Source organism: Rutilus rutilus (assembly GCF_951802725.1).
Source record: "Rutilus rutilus genome assembly, chromosome: 17".
NCBI classification, from domain to species: Eukaryota; Metazoa; Chordata; class Actinopteri; order Cypriniformes; family Leuciscidae; genus Rutilus; species Rutilus rutilus.
Genome location: NC_140230.1, coordinates 16,642,889 through 16,660,610, shown reverse-complemented (window position 1 = coordinate 16,660,610; position 17,722 = coordinate 16,642,889). Strand labels below are relative to the sequence as shown.

At 38.9% G+C, this 17,722-nt stretch overlaps 1 protein-coding gene across 2 annotated transcripts; it reads right to left on the bottom strand.

Annotated features, from left to right (window-relative positions):
• Positions 1-2,600: 2,600 nt before the first annotated feature.
• On the bottom strand, positions 2,601-16,870 carry LOC311306847 (uncharacterized protein). Of its 2 annotated transcripts, none has more exons than XM_084435436.1 (15): positions 16,574-16,870; positions 14,964-15,119; positions 10,296-10,352; positions 10,032-10,087; positions 9,335-9,401; positions 8,775-8,900; positions 7,157-7,317; positions 6,676-6,816; positions 6,235-6,539; positions 5,540-5,678; positions 4,787-5,224; positions 4,514-4,627; positions 3,660-3,797; positions 3,465-3,519; positions 2,601-3,357 (listed from the first exon to the last, which is right to left on the bottom strand). In XM_084435436.1, exons 2-15 carry the CDS (start codon positions 15,016-15,018, stop codon positions 2,930-2,932), a joined length of 2,280 nt encoding a protein of 759 aa, XP_084291562.1. In that variant the 5' UTR covers positions 15,019-15,119; positions 16,574-16,870; the 3' UTR covers positions 2,601-2,929. The 2 variants fall into 2 exon arrangements, with proteins under 2 accessions (XP_084291562.1, XP_084291561.1); XM_084435435.1 differs by having other exon boundaries at positions 2,796-3,357; positions 7,157-7,335.
• Between the last annotated feature and the right edge of the window lie 852 nt (positions 16,871-17,722).

Genomic DNA, 17,722 nt, shown 5'->3' with positions numbered 1-17,722 from the left:
GTTTAAGAACCTTTTATCTCTCTGAACATCAAAAACCAGAAATGCAGCAAATAAAAAAATCCCCGTACTACATTATTAATCTTAATTTGCCTGAGTGGTCTATGTCAGATGGAATTTGTTGGTATTTGCAAGAGGTGTGTCCATGTTGTGAAATTTGCTGTAAGCCTGCTATTTGTCAAGGCTATCCTGCATGTTAGAGGGCTATATCATTTAATTTCAAATAGAAAAAAAAAATGGCCCAACAAATCAAATAGACCCTGACATTATCAGGCAGAACGGTTCTCTTTTATCAAAACTGTGTCGACCCACTGTCAATCCATATAAACCGTACTGAATAAATACTGCTGTTTGAATTCATATGATAGTTATAGAAACCATTGTGAGTCACAATATAGCAGCAATGAGCTATTGGTACGAAAAGTGAGAGACAGTGGAGTGATATCTAGTTAAGCAGTGAATATATAGAAAAATTGTATCACTCAATGCCATGATTATCCAGAAAGCTGTGTAATAAAATAATGATCTAAAACTATAAAATTATAATAATAATTAATAATAATAGCTTTTTTTTAACCTATAAATCATTATATTATGCCAATGTCTCGTATAAGCTGCCACTAATTTGACATATTTTCTTTGATCAAGATGTATATTGAATTTGTCACGTTGTGTTAGTGAGCTCACAGCCCGTGTCAAACATTTTGAGCGATCTATTAAACACATTCAAGTAATTAAAGCACAGAGAAGCTGAAATTCTGCTTTGCAAAAGGTAGCAAATATGAATAATGCATGGTTGTGTAAACTGCATTCATTAGGATCACTGAATAGTTAATCAGTTGGTGTGAATTAATATGATTGGTGTGAAGTGTGTTTCAAATCGGAAAGCAGATCTTCTCATAAGGGTTACCTGATGCATATGTTTCATTTCTACCATCCAGCATCTTCAAAAGCCTTCTCTGCTTAGATGATTTACAGCGCAGTTTAACACTAACCATGATCTAGACAGAAAGGCAATCAAGCTCCTGCTAAGTTCTGACCATCTACAAATGTAGACTTGAAATGTTGGAAATTAAATGAACTTCACAGAGGCTCAACCCATTTCTAGCAGGAGCGGAGGCGGTTATAGACTGAAACGGTGTGCGAAGATTTAATTGCTGACACCACATTACAGGAACATTATGGGCAGTGAAATGATTCAATGAGGCAGCCTAAGGGACATTTAAAAGAAAATGAAGGCATCACCATGATTGCTTAGAGTAATTTCACACAAGGTATACTAAATTTACCAAACTTATTTAATAATGAAACTTTCTGAGCTGAGCTCATCAGTATAACAAAATATAAATTTAACAAAAAAAAATAAAAGACAATGAAACAGACACAGGTGGGAAAATCAATTAAGACTTTAATTTGTTTTAAGTTTACTATAGGACTTTAACGTGGATAGTTGACAGAGTTTAAATAAATTACTTAATAAATATATCAGTGAACATATCTGATCAAACACTTAATATATTTTCTTTTTGTTTGTTGGCTGATTGGTCATTTATTTATTTAGACATGTGGCTTAAAAGAAACAATAGTTGTGTTTTGTAGGGTTACATAAAAAATAAAAAAAATCATTTGAGAGCCAACAATATCCAGCTGCACAAATGCTGTGATTCTCCAGCACCTGTCTGCATACTGAACTCAGGGCAATATATTTGATTATCAAACACATTGTCCTATTTACACATACACTTTCACATATAAGACTGGGACAGAATAAAGAGTCACTTTCTTTGAACATTTAAATGTACTGTATCCCTGTTATAGAAATGCATAAAAGCAACTAGCAGTCAAAAGGTCAAATGTCTGTAAACAACAATGGTAGACAATGTTATATGGGTCCCATTAAGAAAATTTAAACAGTAGCAGTTGAAAGATTCCTTTTTTAACTTTGCACAGTGTTGTTTGGGCAGGCTGATCAATCAGTATAAAAGCCTTTAGATTTTCCAACTTAATTACGTTAGGCTTTTTAAAAACACATTTTCTCACAAGTTCCTAACCTAATTTATGGTTTCAATCTTGCTGAAGGTGCATATTGGCGTCAGACCAGCATTATTGTGCACTGTATTGGTGCTTAAAGGTAGCTTGAGTTATTCTGTCCTAAAATCAAAAAAGGATATGTTGTTAGGCCAATGCTTTTGGGTTAACATCAGTGCTATGATGCACTAGTTCAGACAAAACAGATCATAATTTGATCCTAAATGGAAAAATGTACACCAGTATAAACAGAAACAAGTGCATTTGGATGCTTTAGGCACCTCATTTATGTTTCATTGAAATTGTAGATACAGAACATGCTGGCACGTGTGTATGCGCCAACACAAACACACACACACAAACGCACACACACACAGATAAAGCAGCCAAGAGAAGCGTGCTCACACATACAGGGAGCGCATACACTTCCCTGTAAATACACACAGATTGTTTGAAGCTCCCGCTGCTCCACACAGTTGCCACATGCCGACAGTTTGTCTGGCGCTGAAGCAAGAGGCAAATCAACAGGGAAACCCGCTTTTTTGTATAATTTATAATTAATTTCTTTTATTTTTAAAGCTTTTATAAAAATACAAGTCATTGTGAAAGTGTGGCGTTTGTGCACATGCTCTTTGTGGCTCTTTCTGAACAAGTTACCAAAGCATATCTCTTTTCCGTTTCCCTCTTTCTCTCGACATTGCGTGGAGTAGAGGTTAGCAGTCAACACCAGTCAGACCTGTTTGGTCATATCAGTTGACAGAGATGGATGGATGCAAAAACGAAGGAACGAATGAGAGGATGAGGGGTCGCCTCTCGAGGGTACACGATTTGAAAGGTGGTTAATTTCCAATCATGCATCCAATTAGCCACACACACATGCAGACACACACACTACGCCCCTTCCTCACCATTGCTCCACCATCAGGTCGAGGACCCTGTTGACGTTCAGGTCTGAGTCAAGGCCAAAGTCGTTCTCTAAAAATGGGGCGGTGGGGGGCGTTAGCGGGTGTAGGCCAGAGGTCAAGGTCTCCAGCCAATCAGCAGGGTCAAAAACAAGAACCTCTGACCTTCTTTTCCTGGACAGTGAGCTGGATGGTGGAGTGGTGCAGATGGGGGGAGGAGGAGGAAGTGGAGTTGGGGTTGAACCGAGGGGTGGAGCGTTGTTAGGTGAGGGAGGAAGCTCTAAAAGAAGCGAAGAGCACAGAGGAGAGGAAAGAAAGTTGTCTTCTTTTTGGCGCTTGGTGAGCTGTGATTGGTCAGGCTGTGGGGCAGGGGAGGAGCCTGAGAGGATGGTGGTGGCTGATTGGACGTCTGTGATGAGTGAGGAGTTATCTGAAAGATAAGGAGTTCAACACAGGCATGTAAGTATGTCCGGCCACCCTAAAATGCTTCCTCTCTCCTGAAATGTTGCAACCACCACTGATTAAAATTTCACTCACCTGAACAACCAATAGTCTCGTCCAAAATGTCATCTATGGATTGAGTAGGGTCCATCTTAAATGGTGAGAGAAAGAGTAGACAGGAAGTCGAACGCTTAGTGCTCATTGTTGATGAACAGCAATCAATACATCAATAGTTGCATAACATAGGTAATTGTGAGAGAGCAGACAGCACACAAACTCAAAAACACTCACCTGCACTCTTTGAATAGCCTCCTGTAGTTCCTCTTCCAAACTCCGGACAGTGGGCGATGCCTGTGCTGGACTGGCAGTGATTTGCATAGGCAAATCAAAGTCTTGACCAATTACATCACAAAGCTGACAGCAGTTCGCCTAATATTAAGAAAAAATACAAAGAATGTAATTCATTTCAATAGTGAAATATATATCTGCATGTTTTTTTGTGTGTGTGTGTGTGTCTAATATTAACCACATTTATTTAAACTATGAAATACCTCAGTACATCAAGAAGCAATTTAAAGGGATAGTTCACCCAAATTTTTTAATTCTGTCATTGTTTACTCACCCTTATGTCGTTCCAAACCCATAAAACTTTCGTTCATCTTCGGAACACAAATGAAGATATTTTAATAGCTCATACTTTTAGCTCAAACATTCTGCGTAACATACAGGAATGAACCTCATTGGTTCTCGCACGTCAAGCAAGCATGCTTGAGCATCCATTTATCAATATTGATGTGTGTGTTGATGAATGTTTATATGTGAATAAAAGCCTAAATTCAATCTGTTCAGCGTATAAAGTGTCTCTTCAGAAAATTTGGACTCAACCAAATTTAGTCCACTTTTTGACACCTCAAAAAGGTAGTTGCGTAGCTGTCAATGGAGGAACAGAAATCGCTCAGATTTCATAAAAAATATCTTCATTTGTGTTCCGAAGTTGAATGGGTTTAGAACGATATGAGGGTGAGCAATTAATGACAGAATTTACATTTTTGGGTGAACTAACCCTTTAATGGTGCGGCAGTATGTCAGAGTACTGTCTTACTAATATGTCCCTGATTGTCTTACTAAATATTCGAAGTACGTACTTTTCCTTCACCAGTGCAGTACGTAAAGAGCAGTTCCTGTCCGCCTGTGTCTGGTTTCCCTCTGGTGCATACTGGTTCCTGTTGCAGGAACGAATGAAGGGAACTTCCACACAGCTGGAAAAAAACAGAAGGAATGAAATAGTACATTGAATGCTTAAAGTACTTATGACTAAATAGATTCACCAAAAATAAAAATAATTGTAAAAAATCGTCAATATTAGGAAATGCCACCAATGTCCAAAAAATCCACCTATATCAATTATCCAAACTCACTTGAGAGTCCTTCGCTACTTCTCTGGGTCTGCTCCTCAACCTCTCTCTCATTTCCAGCTCCACACTAAGTTCATCTACTGGCTGGCCTGGCCTCCACGTGGCACCAGAGGGCATTGGAGAAGAGGATGCATGTAAGGTAGGACTGGAGCCAGCAGAAGAAGGAGAAGTGAGGTAACTGTCACTAGCTATGCTTTGCTCCGCTAAACCCGAAGGGTGGATGTACATTGGAACAGACTTGGTGCAGGTGTTTACACTGGAAGGGATTTGGTTGAGTGCAGCAGGTTGGGAGGGTTCTAGTGTGGCCCCTAGCTGGCAAAGTGGGCCAGGGGTTAACGGGGGACGCGGCATCTGGAAAGGACGGAGTCTTTCTAGTAGTGCCGGCTTAGTGCCGGAAACTGGGAGTCCACGTTTCCGCAACTGCTGACGAAGAACTGACACCTGAGAAGAAGGAATACAGTAAATGTTCTATACAAAGCTTGTTCAAACAAACAGTTTATGAAGACCAGATAATCTAGAGCAAGGGTGTCCAAACCTACTTCTGGGGGGCCGCTGTCCTGCAGAGTTTACCTCCAACCCTAATCAACCACACAAGAACCAGGTCATCAAGGTGTTCATGATTACTTGAAAATAATAATTAGGTGTGTTGGAGAAGGATTGGAACTGAAGTCTGCAGGAAGTATTCCTCCAAGAGCAGGATTGGACACCTGCTCACCTGGATCTAGAGTGAGTAATCTTAACCAATGATATTCCTACCGTTAGGTCATCAAGGTTTGAGGGGAGTAACTCTGCCTGGTGGATGGGACTTGTATCAGGAGTAGAGGGGTTTGTTGAAGGGGTTCCAGACTGAGGGGAACTTTGAGGTGTAGTTCCAGAAATCTTCGAATGGTTCTCACTATTAGTTAGATGTATAGTATAGGTATATAAGTAATTGTTTCCTGATTGCTATTCAGATCACAGAGTAGAATCTCTTAAGCTGGGTTTGCACTGTACGATTTCTATGCTAGCTATGATTTTGCTCTCTGAGACAATTTTTAGGGATCACAAACGATTTCTCCTCATAGGGTAAAACCATCAGTCTTAGATCACATAGCGCTGGCTTACACTACACAACTTAAATTCAGACTTTTGCCCCAGTTTTGCAGTTGGGGCAAGTTGATGCTAGTTACCTTGGGTCAGGGCCAGTGTACACATTTTGGGAGCTTAGACTTGACAGATTTCACATTATGTATGATGGTTACAGCCATCTATTCTGAGGATTTCAAACCCCCACTCCACCGACCCACTTTGGTCAGTGGCTGCTCTGATTGTTCAGTCTAACATAGAAAAATGATCTTGCCCAGTGTGCCATGGCTTTTACTCAAGATGACTGTAAAAATCGTGCAGCGTGCTCCCAGCTTTAGTTGTTCAAATCATGGTCTTTTTCATGGGTGCTTTATTTGGAGGTTTACCTGTTTGTCACATTGAGCTGTTGTTGCTGGTTAAGAATTTGTAGTTGTAAGTACACCTGCTGTTGTTGCAAGAGGTGGGAGTAAGAGGAATCAGTGGCCGGAGCCTGACTGTTGTTATTCTTTTGCGAAACATTGCCGGCTCCGTTTCCAGTCCCAGTCCTTTGATCTGGGGGAATGTACTGATGGTATTTAAGCTTCCTCATTTTAGGTTTGGAATCGCGAGGCTTTCGTGGCCGTGGAGGACGGGATGAAGTTAAGGACCCACCCAGAATGGAATGAGAAGATGGAGCTGGAGATTGTGCTGTCTTGAGGCATAAAGAAAAAGAATGTGAGTACTATAATTTGGAAAAATGACATGAGCAAGTGGATGGGGAAATAATGAATGATGAAATGGGGCGAGTAAAACAAATTACTATTTCAAATCTCTGTGTGAATGCTTACCTTTGGCAGCAGTGGTGGTGTCTGGGAGGGCATGTACATCCCTTTGGGTCTCCCAGTCGTTGATATGGAGTTTGACCCCGTTACTGTCATGGTCATCGGTTGGCTGATGCACTCGGTTGCCGGGAGCAATGCCAATCTGCACTGTTTTGAGAAGATGAGTTGATACTGGTGAAAATTCTGAGCAACTATCTTCCAGCCATTTAACCTGAACCTAAAGGTAAAATTTGCATAATTTTTGCACCACTAGTGGCACGAAACAGAATATATTCTCCCTCAGCTGTTTTACATCAAACACGCAAACAGATAGCAACCAATATCACCACATTGGTTCACCCACTGTTGCAATGTTTGGGTGGTAGGGATGCTCAAATGAACAGAGAAATATTTTGATAGCTCCACAGTTCTCGCAAAATTACACACTTCATCTTTAAACTGAAAAAGGGCGAAACGTCTAATATTGGGTGTTTTACCCCTCTTATACCTGTACATTGTTTGGGCTGATCGGCGTAGCAATAGGTGACGAATCACTTGGTGATTGGTCACCTCCTTGTCCAGGTGATGATGAGAAGGCAGGAGATTGGTGCATCCCGAGTTGCTCGGGAGATGCAGAGGCAGAAGAGGAGTTGTCATCTTCAAAGACATCTGATGGCAAAGAAGCAGCTGAGGCAGAAGAAATGGTGATGTGTGAAGCTTTTCTGCAACAATTCTGGGTATAAGTTAAATGTCATGTGGAAATGTGAAACTAATAGATTTAATAGACTAATAGATAGTTTTGTTTACACATCTACACCTTGTCAGAATGTATATTTTTTCAGAATCATTTTTATAATTTTCTTTATTTAGACAGGATAGTTGAAGAGTTGGCAGGAAGAGAGAGAGGGAATGGGATTGGAGAGGTCCACAAGGATTCGAACTTGGGTCACCCAAAGCGCAACCAAGCTACGTGTCGAAGCACTGCCGGCTATTGGCACGAATATAATTATCATTAATACACTAGGTACACTATAAACTAACTGAAATAATTGAAACTTTACCTGTAATAGCAATGCACAATATGCATTACAATTACATTTCATAAAATATTTTTTTAATGCTGTTCAATGTTTTATGTTTTATGTGATTTGGACTTCATTTGGTGTGATAAAAAAATAAAAAAATTGGACGTTTCTAAGTCAACTGATCTGATCAGGGCTGCTGTTATGAACAGTTTGGTCTGCCCGCTAAATCAACTCTGCCTAAGAGCGAATTCCATTGACTGAAAAATACTTTTAATTAGTATTTTATGGTATGGGAATATGGTATTTTATGACGCGTGTACCATATGAACTGTTATTATGCCCATTAAAATTATTATATAATAATATATAACGTGAAGCTATATATTGAGATTTTTTTGTTGTTGGTTATGTTGTACAAGCCAACCACTTAGCATACAAGCTTAGCATATCGCTAACCGATTAGCCTTCTTGCTTAGCATGTAACCTAAAATGTTCCACTTTATGTTTTTTTTATATTGTCTCTTTTGCATAAGTTTAACATCTGACTGGTGTTTTTACTGTACGTATATGCACATATATTATGCTATGAGTGTCATCCACACAAATTGCTGATGCCAATAATTGTGTAAATGTTCATTATAGCTTTCCCTCTTTGGTCACAAAAAATAATTTGTTAAAGGGTTAGTTCTCGTCACTTGATAAACTTAAGGTTGAGCCACTGTAGTCACTTGGACTATTTTAACAATGTCTTTACTAACTTTTCTGGGCTGGCAGATATCAATTACCTTGCAGCCTATGAAGGAGTGAGCCAGCTCTCAGATTTCATCAAAAATATCTTAATTTGTGTTCCGAAGATGAACGAAAGTCTTACGGGGTTGGAACAACATGAGGGTGAGTAATTACTGACAGAATTTTCATTTTGGGGTGAACTAACCCTTTAATCACAAAACACTATGAGAAATATGACCTCAATTACATGTTAGTATTATATAAGAGAGTATTTGTTTGTGTGTGAGTGTTTGTCTATGACTCTATAAAATATTTAGTTTGAGTTTATGCTATTTTGTGAGGCATCAGTTTCAGTTATTTTCAATGACTCACTGTTCTCTAGAGGCAGAATATGCCTCTGCAGGAGTTCAAGTGGTCCAGGCCGACTCTGAATTTTCTCACTCAGATCCTCAGCCAGACGAGCCTTCTTCTGCCTGTGAGCTCCACTATAACTCCTGTCTGTGAGCGAGAGACAATACGAAGAGAGAAAGTGAAAACAAGAAACGAGTGAATCAGAGAGAGAACAAAATGAGTAGTGAAAGATGGGGAATGTAAATGGAAGATCAATTGCTCTGCTTTATAATACAAGAGGAGAAGAAGAGGAATATTTTAAAGACAGATATGAATGATTTTTCACAAAAGAATTTGTTGTTGGGTAATCCAATTCAGGCATTCAGAAAGCTACTGATAATAAGTGCAGTACAGAAGGACCTTCAGCTGAATGATTTGCAAACACAAAGAGCTGTTTGATGAATGGGCACCGATGGATATGTGAATGGCTAATGGACAAACCGCAGCCACTCATTCCAGCTTTAAGGTTACAGCTTTGTTTAGTTCTGGTATTGGCTATAACTGAAGGTCAGGGAATATTGGAAAACTCTCAATGGCATCACCTGGTGCAGTTTGAGCAGTCAGACCACTAGGGGGCGACTTCTGAATGGCACCATCTTCTGTCTGACGCTGCATTGGGAAACAGCCCAGTCAAATCAACATCAGAAAACATCAACAAGTACTGTAAACCTTTATTTATCCAATAGTTCATGAAAGATAGCACATGGGTGAAGTTTCTGAAAAGAACTAATTGTTTGCTTTTGGTGGTAACATTCTCCTGTAAGACTACATTTTCCCTCCTGACAGTAATTATCTTGAACCAGCTGCTGTTTACTGTCTTACAAAACATAATTAACTGTGCTAACAGTGTTTCACGGCTAATACTAATAGTTTGCGACAGTAACTAGACATGTAATTACAAACATTAAATTATGCTAAAGAGGTTGAAGACCAACTCATGTCAGTTATCAGACCGTTTTGGCATCACTGAGTACTTTGCTTATCTGCACTGGCACCCTGTTTCACATCAGTCTGTTTTCATATAAACCAAAGGCATACACATACTGCTGCTGGAGTGTGTCAAGCGTGGAGGCCATTAGATCCAACCATAGTTTTAGTTTGGAACTTCTCCCTCAAATTAACTTTGAAAAGGTTTCAGTTGCATAATCAGCTATTTCATGGAAACATATATTTTAGTTTTGTTTGCTGCTAGTCTATATTTGCCTATTTCTCCTGAAACATAGATAAATAATGGCTCACCAAACCACTGCTGACTTCTTTCTCCCCAACTTTATCAGAGACAGAGGCCTTTGTACCTATAGAGCACAGAGAAATTAAGAATGAACAAAAAGACAAGCTGTTATAAAGCTATTATTTAGAATTGAAATGCATACAGAGAGCAGTCCAGCTGGTTTGAAAAGTGTGAATCAAATATATTATGATTGTTCTGCCCCATAAGGGGAAATTTCATTGACTTCCTGTGGCCAAACACAATGATCAAAATTCATAAAGACACAGACTCACCAGACTCTGCATTAAGTTCATTCTGCTGTCTGCGGTTCTGTATTCTCAACTGCAGAACTGAAAAACATATACTTGTTTATTATTATGCAATAAAAACAATATCTACAATGCTTTATTTAAAATACAGTCTCTGTGTTTCAGAAAACCTTTAAGCCTGAGATTCCCACCTTGAGGAATGTGCAGTGTTACCCTGTGGATCATATAGCTCAATTTATGACTTTACAGTGTATGCCCAGCATATTACAAGTAAAATTTCACCTCTCGGTTGATCATAAATGAGTTAGATATGAAATAGGCACTGCAAACATACACTGTTCCCTAACCCAGTCAAACATGCAATCACTGTTTGTGGCACTTAAAAGAGGGTCTGCACAAACGAACATGCTGGAACCAGCAGGTGAATTACAGCTAGGCCAGAGGTGGGAGGAGTCGCTTGTCCCATGATGCACCTCTGTGCTGAGTTTTGAGATCTGAGAGTGGACGTGAGAGGAAGGGGGTAACTATTTATCCCTCTGAATGTCTATTTCTGTATCCTTCCCATCCCCCATCCAGCTGTCTCTCTCTCTCTCGCGCTCGCTGTCTGTCTTTCGCTCCGCTCCGCTCTCTCACTGTCAATCGTGCTAAGTAAATTCTTCCTTTTTACTTGACTCTGGAAGAGAATTACATGCTGAGTGGCATCAGGCCAAATCAGGTTGGAATTCTGGGATTAAAAATTCACTGAGTGCCACTGCAACTTATAGTAATGACGATAACTGGTGTGCTCTGATCACATAATGGCAGAGATGCATAATGATAGTTAAAGTTTTGTTCACTACTAACTGTAGAAGCCGCTGATATTACTCTCTATATATATTCTACTATATATATATATCCTACATATATATACATATAGAGAGACATTCACACAGAGAACTATCCTCTGTAAAAAACAAATATATATATATATATTTTAAGGATTAAATCATTCTCAAATCATCAGTGAAGCAATAGAGGGACAAACATCAACTTTTCACTCAAACCGTTACCTGTTAATCAGTGTTTGATCCCAACATTTCAATATTGTGTAAAGCCATAGTGTGCAGGAATGAGAGCATTAATGTTGTTATGTACTACCCGTCCCTAGCATCCTAGTTTAAGTCCTAGCATCTTTCAGCAGTTCCTTTCTGTAGTATTTCTCTACATTAAGCAGCCCTCCTGTTGTGGTTGACTGGTGCACTTTTACTCCGTTCTCAGCTACTGAACTCTTTCATAGTGATTGTTGGCTTCTCTAAATATCCTTCTTGTTTGTGCAGAAAGTTTAGTGGTTGACATTTTCTAGGCAGCATCTGGGCAGTTTAATGAAGCCTCCTTCCTGATAACTGAGCCAAAAGTACCCTCTGAGACCTCCAAACACTTGGATATGGTTTTGTAGCCTTGTGCATTTGTTGTACATTATCTCTGACATCTTTGAAATGGTCTTTACTCTTCATTTTTACAGCTTGTCGTTAAGATTCACAACCTGAATAATATCTGTGTTTTTTTTGTTTTTTTTTGTAGTAATTTTATCAAGGTAATTGTGTTATCATTAGGTTTTTCATTCAGACCTGAAAAGAGGAAAACATTGAAGGCTGCTATGTGTAGCAGATTTTGTTTTCTTTCTTTCTTTTTTTTGGTGGAGCCTAAGGCTGCCACAGAGACCAGTGTTATTTCTCAGGACACCAATTTCACCGATATCTGTCAGATTAGCAGTGTGGTATAAAAAAAAAAAGGAACAAACAATCAAGTAAAAATTAAAATGAAATCTAATTTTAAAAACAAGCTTCAGTGTTTAGAAACAAACAACAGAGGGAAATATTTCAATATATATCTTTAAAGGGATAGTTCACCCAAAAATGAAAATTCTATCATTGTTTACTCACCCTCAAGTTGTTCCAAACCTGTATGAGTTTCTTTGTTCTGCTGAACACAAAGGAAGATATTTGGAAGAATGTTTGTAACCAAATAGATCTCGGTCCCCATTGACTACCATAGTATATTTTTTTTCCTACTATGGAAGTCAATGGGGACCGAGATCTGTTGATTACAAACGTTCTTCCAAATATCTTCCTTTGTGTTCAGCAGAACAAAGAAACTCATACAGGTTTGGAACAACTTGAGGGTGAGTAAATGATGACAGAATTTTCATTTTTGGGTGAACTATCCCTTTAATAGTTACTTTTAATAAGAAGTCTATATCATATTACATCTTTGGAATCTGGTTTTCTAAAAAAATTATGTAAAATGTGAAACAATGTCATTATTTAAAATAATAAAAGATCCCTCCATGGCTAATTCAATATTTATTGCATAATCAACACATGATGAAAAAACTAGATCAATCTCCTGGTAGCCTGTAAAGCAATAATGAAAAAAGAGACATATTTGTTGCCAGTGTAATCATTTAAATATACAAATTTCATAAACATAGACTAAATTCATAGATATTGGCAAATTTCCTTATGTTCATCCTCACACTAGATAAAAAATTTTTTTTATAAAAGTTATAAATCTTAAATGTTTTTACTTTGTTTTCCAAATGTATTTTATACATTTACCCTTTGTTTACACTATGACTCAGGATTTGCAGGATTTGCCAGGGCAGCCATCTTTCTCACAACACAACACAACACAACACAGCATATCCAAGGTCACAGCTGATCCAAGGGTCAGTACCAGAGCAAGACAAGGTTCTTCGCATTCTCCTTGCTGTCTAATACATATGATCTTCCTTTTTTTAAATTACAGTCCTTTTTAGGATATTAGCTAAACTGTTTAAGTTTATAAAGTGTTCATTCAATGCACTTTTGATGGAAGAGTCTTGTTATTACCAAAGAGTGCTGCTGGACATTTGTCTGAGAATCTTGCCAGCAGGATGTTTAGGGAACCCAAGAAGAGAGGGCACCGCTTTTGAAGGGGTTCCAACCACAGATGGGAACCAACAAAGACAATCTGTCCACTGTCCACATGTCCTTCAGGGAGGACCACACTGCTGGCCCCATTTGTACAATATGGGGAAGTGCGAGAGACCGTGGAACCTCATGAAGACGGTAACATTTCCATAATCTCCACATTTTATAATGTGATGCATTGAGAATGCACAACAGGTTTGAATTGAACTGAATTGAGAATGTTTTTTAAATTCCAATTGTAATGAACTGAAATTCATGTAACTCCAAAAGGAAGGTTTGTCAAAAAAACAAGATGGGTTGACAGACTTGTCCGAATGTTTACAGCTTTAAAAAGGTATAGATTAAACAGTTTTTAGTTACATAAAAATTGTATTCAAGCAAGCACCATCAACTTATGGGGCCCGTTCCATAAAATGCGGCAAGAAAATTGGGGATTACAGACCAAAACCTGACTTGAATTAACCTAACAAATCTGTCAGGACTAAAGCGGTTCCATAAAGGACAATTTAAGTTCACGCAATCTCACTAATTTGACCCATGTTCAATGTGTCAAGATCATTTGATGTGCACGTTATGCTTAATTAAGCAGCCCTAAAGGTCGATCATTGATCAAGTCGATCCACTGTGGCAAACTATATTTTGTGCTGTTTAATGCATTTTAATGCTTTTTTAATGCATAACTTACATTTCACCGGTATATTCTTCATCTGTAAATGTTAGTACAAATATATATATATATTTTTTTTTTTGGACTGATAGTGGGTAATTGTCAAATAATGGTATGCAAGAGAGTCAGTGGTAATATAATTTTGTTCCTGTCGGTCAGTGTTAAGGCCGGGACACACCAAGCCGATGGCTGGCCGTCGGGCCGTTTTTGAGCGTCGGTCGGCTTATTTTTTTTCGGTGTGGCCTCTAGTCGGACGCCATCTGGTTTTTTTGGGCTGTCGGTCAGCGAGAGAACTCTGATTGGCTGTTCAGCTAATAAAAGCGAAAGTGATGAAAGCGGGCAAAGAAGTCAAGACGGTACAGACAGAAAGCTGTTTTAATTTTACGTCATCTTACCTGAGCATTCGAAGGCACAAATATTTTCCTAATATATTTCCATGAGCCGACTAGAATGAAGAAAGTGATAAGCGTGATCGATATTTAAAATGGTAAACAAGCGCTGCTTTGTTTATGGTTTGTATATCTGCAGTCCTAGTTTCGGTTTCCCTTTTTGAAAGACGATTATAGACTATTGATACCTGCTGATATAGAAAAATAATAACTTACACACAGGCGCAGAAAACACATGAGAGTTAACAGTTGCCTGTAGTCCTTTTAGTGTAGTCCAGATTTTTGGCCGGGACGCAGCCGAAGAGAGGCGACAACACAGTCAGCTTTCAACACCGCTAGTTCTTTGACGTCAGCTTGGTGTGTCCCAGGCTTCAGATAAACTCTTCAACAACTTAGCCAAGTCAAAACAAGGCTTAGCCAAATCAACTGACAATAGTCAGACTAACTGAAAAAAGCCTGGCTTGTTTGGTAAAATTGTTTTATGGAACAGGCCTCTGCTTTGTAAGACCAGCTATATTCAGAGGTTTGCAAAGCCACAAAGAGCTTCACTCAGACTCCATCACCAGACCAGCCACTGGGAGCATCATCAGAACTCACATCACCAACCAAAATGGACAGACAGCTACACATGTTGGCTTTCAAAACCAGCTTGGATACAGTCGTGTGAGCCTTCCTCTGTTCTTACCTGAACGGAACTTATTGCGGATGAGCAGTGACCTCTCAGACGCCAGCAAGGTCATAATGGAGAGACAGCAGAGGAAGAAGGTGTGGGGGCTTTAAAGAAATGTCTTCCTCCTGCAGGGCAGATACTTATGATGATTTCTTACGCCCTTTCCTCTCCCTGAAGAGAAAGAAAGCAAAGTCACAGGAGGCCTGAACTTCTCTTAGTCGCCATCAAAACGGCAAGTGAAAAACACCAGAACCAAACAACTAGCAAAGTCTGTGTACGACTGACAGAAACTGGGGGAATCAGAAGCTAACTGCTATTCTAACAGTATATCAGAGAGAAAGTAAACAGCATTGCTTAAAACACAACAGATTTCCTTCTTTCTATGCAATGAACAGACACTAGCGCTTTCAAGCTTCAAAAAGGAAGCAAAAGCATCAAAAGTGGTTCATACGTCCATGTTCCAAGTCTTCTGCAGCCATAGGTTTGTGTAATAAACAGGGCATTTTTTCAATTTGTTATTTAAGAGAATCTTGGCATCTACACAAGTGGTCCATGGAATGTTCTTATAGAAGTAGAGACTAAACAAATCATTCTTTTGAGCCAGATCTTTTTAATAAATCCGTTAATTTGATTCACAAAACCAGTCTGAATCATTTGTTTATAAATCACTCGCAGCGAGTAACATCTCAGTGGTTTAAAAACTACTTCAATTTCTATCCGTTCCTCACACAAAGCTATCATGTGGCTTCAAAAGACTTGGAATACAGTGCAAAAGTCATGCAACACTTTTATGGTGCTTTTTAATCCTTTCTTGAAACTTTAAAAGGTTAGTTCACCTAAAAATGAAAATGTGGTCATCACCCTCACGTCGTAACAAAACCACAAGACCTTCATTCATCTTTGAAAACCACTTGATTCGTATGGATTACTTTTGCAATATCTTTATGAGCTTTTTGAAGCGTCAAAGTTTTGGTGGTATACATTAAAAATCAGGTTTCTGTGGTTTCATTGAAAATATCTTTATTTGTGCTTTGAAGATGAACAAAAGTTGGGTTTGGAACCACATGAGGGTGAGTAAATGATGACAGAATTTTAATTTGTGGCTGTATTATCCTTTTAAAGCTCCAGTCCCCATTGACTGTATTTGCATGTAAAAGAGCTACTAGAACATTAAAAATAAAATGTGTTCTTCTGTGTTTCACAGAAGAAAGTAAGTTATACAGGTTTGAGGTTATACATGAGGTTGAGTGAACAGGTTTTCATTTTTGGATTAACCATATTTTTAAACTATTCCACTGGGAGGAATTTTTGCCCAACTAGCAAAGGCTAAAATGGCTTGTTGGAGCCTATGAAAGTGAGTGTATGTTCAGAGGCTTGAGTTACAGAAAATATTTGTTATTATTTATGTGCCTTAGAGTTGGAGTTTTCACTGTACATCTCTCTTTAATGTTAATCAGAATGCACTACCCACTGACTAAAAATACTGAAGCAACAAATTGGCCTTAGATAAAAATCACAAAAACCTCTATTGTCAAACATACACACGCAGATGCCTTCACAAAAGAACACATATATTCACAGATAAATGTATAAACACAATAGCATGAATGAAAATGAATACTCACAGTCAGACTGAACTCCCCCGAGTTTTCTCAAGAGTGGCGTTGAACAGAGATTAAAGTGGAGAGAGAGAGAGATTCTTGTGATTGAGGTGGAAAATGAGGGCAGAATTTGAGGCACGCTAAATCGGGGCAACGCTCAATGACAAGGTTGTTCCTTATCTTCTTTTGCGCCTGCTTGTTCATTCCCTTCCACAGGTGAATCTAGGGAGAAAAGGGCCCTGTGTTTCTTCCTCTTTTCTTTCACGCAGAATTCACCCAGCACACCTCGTTCTATCTCTCTCTCTCTCTCTACCCCCACACAGAGGAGTTGAGCCAACTGTGTTGGGCTATCAAAAGAGCACCCTGACGTCCTGCCCCTGCCCCCTCAGACCCCCCACCCCACACACACACACACACACACACACACAAAGACACAAACACACACACGCACACACACACACACATTTGCTGATAAATTCATTGTGGGTGACACTAATGGGTGGGTAACTTGCGGTGTTCCCTATCTCCTCTTTCTCTGTCTGGGGTGACAAGGCCAGACCTTCCCCCACAGGTACCTAAAGGAGCTTGTAAAAGCTGGTGACTTTCAGCGGCACATTATGTACAGTATAAAAGCTACAGACATATGACGCTGCTGGATCAGAAAGGGATGCGAAGAAAGAAACTGTATTTCACTGCATTCAATTTTTCATTTTTATTTTAACTCAACTTTTTTATTGGGAAGCTTGACTTTGTGAACTGCATTCCTATTCATGAAAAAGGTCAGTAATGCAGACATGAGGTCTTAAAGGAATAGCACACCCAAAATGACACTTTTGTTATCATTTACTCACTCTCATGTTGTTCCAAACCTGTATGATTTTTCTTTCTTCTAATTTTTGGAGATATTTAGATAAAATGTCCATACAGTTAAAGTCAATGTGGTCCAGTGTTGTTTAGACCCCAATGCTCTTCAAACAACTGATTTAGAACAACATCATGGTGAGGAAATAATGACAGAATTTTCATTTTTGAGTGAACTATAATATACTCTAAAGTCTAAATGATGAATTTGCTCCATCAAAAGTTATGTACGTATAAATATAGAGATACATAGCATGTAAACCATCACATTAGCCAAGAAGTTCAATTTTAATCCACAAACATGCAAATATG